The sequence below is a fragment of the Cicer arietinum genome, chromosome 5, assembly GCF_000331145.2.
Source record: "Cicer arietinum cultivar CDC Frontier isolate Library 1 chromosome 5, Cicar.CDCFrontier_v2.0, whole genome shotgun sequence".
Taxonomy (NCBI): Eukaryota; Viridiplantae; Streptophyta; class Magnoliopsida; order Fabales; family Fabaceae; genus Cicer; species Cicer arietinum.
Window position 1 is genome coordinate 76,439,236 of NC_021164.2, and position 4,353 is coordinate 76,443,588.

Below are 4,353 nucleotides of genomic sequence, written 5' to 3' on the forward strand. Positions count from 1 at the left end.
TAAATTTGTAATTGATTTCATTCAGTAACAAAACTCTAAACATATATCATGACTCAAAAATGATAGGCGGCTCCAATTTCTCTACAAGATAGTAGAATTCAATTAATATTCTCACCATGCACATTAGGTTTACTTCTTGATGTAAGGAATCATAATAAACTTAATTTCATGTTTTTTGGAAATCTTAATGCAAAGCACATTACTATTATTATATCTCTTGAATGATTGCATTTTTAACACTTTTGAGGCCCTTCATATTTTGCTTCAAAATTGTTAAGGTAAGATATTCTAATAAGAGAAGGAAAATATAATAGCATCATGCATAGTGCCACTAAATATAATCATTCATTCATCATTAAGATCTGTCCTCTGCTATATATTACATCCAAAAGATCATGTTAGCCCCATCCCTAGTCCGCTCCTAAATTATTAGTCCCACATATCCACAACAACATTAAAACGACAACCAAAATCCTCAATATAACGAAAAAGACAAAGCATAAAAAGTGAGAGAAAAAAATAGTTATAAAACCATAAAATCCCCATTCCAAGTAATACACTAGTTTTGAGTTTCAATGTGCATATATCTTATGGAAAAAAGGGAATGATTAAAATATAGAAGAGCCAACGAATCAAATTCTCATATTTTAATGTGGGCCAGACCCTCCATCACATGATAGTAATAACTTTCCCCATCGTCATAATATTGTAATGCAGAAAGGGCCGCGCCGTCTGCTACCACCTTGTCTCCATTCCAATCTACTGTCAACCCCATCCCCATTTGTTTTTTTTCTTCTCTCTCTAACAACTTAATCTTTACATATTTTTTTTGAGAAAAATAAAAAAACAATTTATTAATCCAAAAATATTAAAGGAAATTAAAACCTAGCGTTTTCGAAGCCGTGCAAGTCGCTGACTTTATTCAAAGACTTCTTCACCATTGCCATCTTAGCCAGCTTCTCAGCCGCTCTCCAAGCCGATGTAGGTGTAAGCGGCTCACCATTTTCATCCACCATATTCATCTCCCTCTCACCCCCTCTTCTCCGTTGTTGCATTATTTGTTGCTGCTGAAACTCAACTTGAACCTGTTCTCTCTGTCTCCTCCAATGAAGCTCTGCAAGCTCAGCTTCCAAGCCGCGCACATATTGCTCAGCTGAAGCTGAGCCAGATTGAATCAGAAGCCCACGAGCCGATGCAAGTAAATGATGAGCGCTGGTGAAGTCATTATTGTGATCCAGAAGCCTCCTAGCCTCAGCTATGGCTCGAGTGGTTATGAACAGATTCCTCAGCCTCTCGATCCTTGTTCCTGATGATCGTACGGTCAGAGACTGAGGTAGCGGCACCGTAAGTCCCTGTTCCTTACCGTATACAATCTCTTGACTTGCGGGGTCCTTATACAGACACCGTACCGTCATCACATGGTGGGTCCCACCCCCCAAAGCTGACGCGGGAATACTCAGCTCAACCAATAGCTCCCTCTCTTCTTCAGCGTACAAATCGCCGAGCCGTACTGCTCCTGGGCTCAACAACATGGGCCTCCCACTACACGAGTAAATTGCGTTTATCTCAGCACGGCCCGAATAAGACTGAAAGCCCAGCTGAATCCTTAAATCTTGAACTACCACACTCAAAAGCCCACCAACGCACTTTGCAAAAGCGTCCTCACCCGGTTCGTGACTGTAACCGATAGCTCCCTCTCTTCTTCAGCGTACAAATCGCCGAGCCGTACTGCTCCTGGGCTCAACAACATGGGCCTCCCACTACACGAGTAAATTGCGTTTATCTCAGCACGGCCCGAATAAGACTGAAAGCCCAGCTGAATCCTTAAATCTTGAACTACCACACTCAAAAGCCCACCAACGCACTTTGCAAAAGCGTCCTCACCCGGTTCGTGAATGTAACAGCTCTTGCTTCCAAACCCAAACGCGTGAACCGGAATTTCAATGTGCGCGAAACGGGTTGAAGACGCGTGGCTCCACGTCTTCCGTTGATTTGTTTTATTACGGTTGTGAACCTTTTCATCTTGGCCGTCGGATAGAAGCATAACGCTAGCTACCGGGTTTCTTTCTCTACGATCCTCTAATACTCTTGTAGCTTTTCTCAAAGCTTCACCTACACTGTTTCCTTCACCGGTTACAAGCCGGTCAACGATGCGCCGAGCCAAACGCTGGCCTTGAGCCGTCATTCTTTTCAAAGGTAAGAGACGTTTGGAAATAGCAGAAAAAGCCACAATAGAAAGCCTATCAGCAGGTCCAAGAGATGAAATAACCAAACGCATCGCGCGCTTCAGCATATGAAGCTTCGCGCTTGTCATGCTTCCACCAACGTCAAGCACTGTAACAAGATCTATCGGCGCTCGCCGTGAAGCGTCCACAGTGCTACTTCCGCCGCGAAGCGGCGGCGGTGCCTTTACTTTTAAAACCAAAGCGTAAGTCTCATGAGTACGTGAAACTGATACGACGGCACATTCCGGCATTAACTTCATCTGAACAGTTCTTGAATCTCCGTCGCCGATTTGTAAATCGTCAGAGTAAGATTTATTTGAGGAGGAATTAGATTTCGTGTTGACGAAAAAACCTTGAAACTCGACGTTATCATCGTCTTCTTCCTCTTCGTTTTCATCGGCTTCAGGAATAGTGATGATTCTTCCACCACCGGCGGACGGAGAAATGAGAGGTTCATCATCATCATAAGATCTCGCTGATTCAGAATGCTTCAATTGATTTTGTTGTTGAACCTGATCCAAATTCTTGGTTCTGAAAACGGAAGAGTGATTTTCCATGGGTGTTTTCTCGATTGCATTGGGAATTTCGTTGGTCCTCTCGGATTCCGAAGCGAGATTCTTGTGCGCCGCTAGTAATGGTACGTCTTTCCATGTGGCGTTGCAGACAGGACAAACTAGAGTTCCATGGTTGCGTACATGTGCTGCGATGCACGGGAAATGAAACGCATGTGCACATTCCGCTGTGTATATTGCTTTCCCCTGTCCCGTTTTCACACTATTCAAACAGATTCCACAGCTACTCTGCATCATTCATAATCACAATAAAAAATTAATATCATTGATTTACTGCATGTTTGATTTTGGATGGCATTCATTGCTACTGCTCTCGTCTCAAAACACCTATAAAACTATAACCAAATAAAATTTGAACTAAATAGATCAGTTTTCATTGATCTTATTTTTATCTGTGTTTATGCAAAAGTATAATGATTCACCATAATTTAGTGACAAATATCACTGTAAAATCAATCATAAAGTCACGTTTGGATTGGGATCTTATTAAATACAATATACAAATGAGCAAAATAAAATTGATGAGAAAGTATACCCTGAATTTGAAGCTGTTTTTGAAGAGGGATAATTTGAGAGGAGAGCGAGGAGAAGTTGGATTTGATGTGGAGTTAGCTCTTGGGGTGTTATTTTTGGATTGAAATCTTGGGCTATCATTTGTTTGAGAAGCTGCTTCAGTTATGGTACGGCAACGAAGACTTGGACTTGAAACTGGTTGAGATTGAGGCAAACGTGGAGTGGAAGGATTGCTAGTTCCAGAAAGAAAACTCAAACGAGCACAGCTTCTTGGGCTTGGGCTTGGGCTTCCGTTGTTGTTTTTATCTGATATGGTAGATTCAGGGTCTCGTGTGCAAAAGGCTCTTCTCCAACCGGTACCCATTTTTAGTGACCAAAAGGTTATCACTAATCACAGCTTTTCTCTTTTCAGGAAAAGAAGTAGTACTAGAGTTTATTTTAAGATGATTAATTGTTGAGAGGAAGAAGGAGATATGGAAAGGAAAAAAAACAAGTTTTGTTTGTTATGATGGATGGATCTAAAGGTGAGACAGAAGAGAAAGGAATTTAGTGAGGAGAGCATGGGATCAAATGAAAATAGAGCAATGAGACAAAGTTAGAGCCATGAGGATATATTAATAAAAAGATAGATATAATGGTTTCAACTAACTAGACTTGGGTTCTTGTTTATAGTATTCAGAAAAGCAAAAATATCCCTGCAATTAAACGCCTTGAGAGAGCTCTGTTCTCCCTCTCTTTCTACCTGGCTATTTGTATTTGTGTACAAAAAGGGAAGGCTTTTGTTGTCTGCATATTTATATATATTTTTCTTTCAGCTTTTCCAAACAGAGTCGTGACAACAATTACCTACTCTAATCATAGTTTTTTATTACAGCTTCTCTAATCAAAGATTACTCTCTAAATTAAGATAAACCAAGCTTGAAAAACTTCATCATCACCTTATAAATTAATTTTATAGAATTGTATTATACTGAATAAATTTTAAAATATTATTAAAATCTATTTAATTGCCACTAAATCACCCACAATCATATTATTATTGA

At 40.2% G+C, this 4,353-nt stretch overlaps 1 protein-coding gene across 1 annotated transcript; it reads right to left on the reverse strand.

The window, feature by feature from the left end:
* Positions 1 to 326: 326 nt before the first annotated feature.
* LOC101490612 (E3 ubiquitin-protein ligase WAV3) lies at positions 327 to 4,084 on the reverse strand. Its single transcript, XM_027334821.1, has 3 exons — positions 3,333 to 4,084; positions 1,903 to 3,025; positions 327 to 1,690 (listed from the first exon to the last, which is right to left on the reverse strand). The coding sequence occupies exons 1-3, from the start codon at positions 3,672 to 3,674 to the stop codon at positions 879 to 881; spliced, it is 2,277 nt and encodes a 758-aa protein (XP_027190622.1). The 5' UTR covers positions 3,675 to 4,084; the 3' UTR covers positions 327 to 878.
* Between the last annotated feature and the right edge of the window lie 269 nt (positions 4,085 to 4,353).

What these genes read in the sequence shown, in the direction of transcription:
- LOC101490612 (XM_027334821.1), bottom strand. Translation starts at nt 3,674, where the DNA reads ATGGGTACCGGTTGGAGAAGAGCCTTTTGCACACGAGACCCTGAATCT. An exon ending in AAAACAGCTTCAAATTCAGG is followed by an intron (nt 3,026 to 3,332) that starts GTATACTTTCTC and finishes TGAATGATGCAG; the next exon opens with AGTAGCTGTGGAATCTGTTT. An exon ending in TGGGTTTGGAAGCAAGAGCT is followed by an intron (nt 1,691 to 1,902) that starts GTTACATTCACG and finishes GAAGAGAGGGAG; the next exon opens with CTATCGGTTACAGTCACGAA.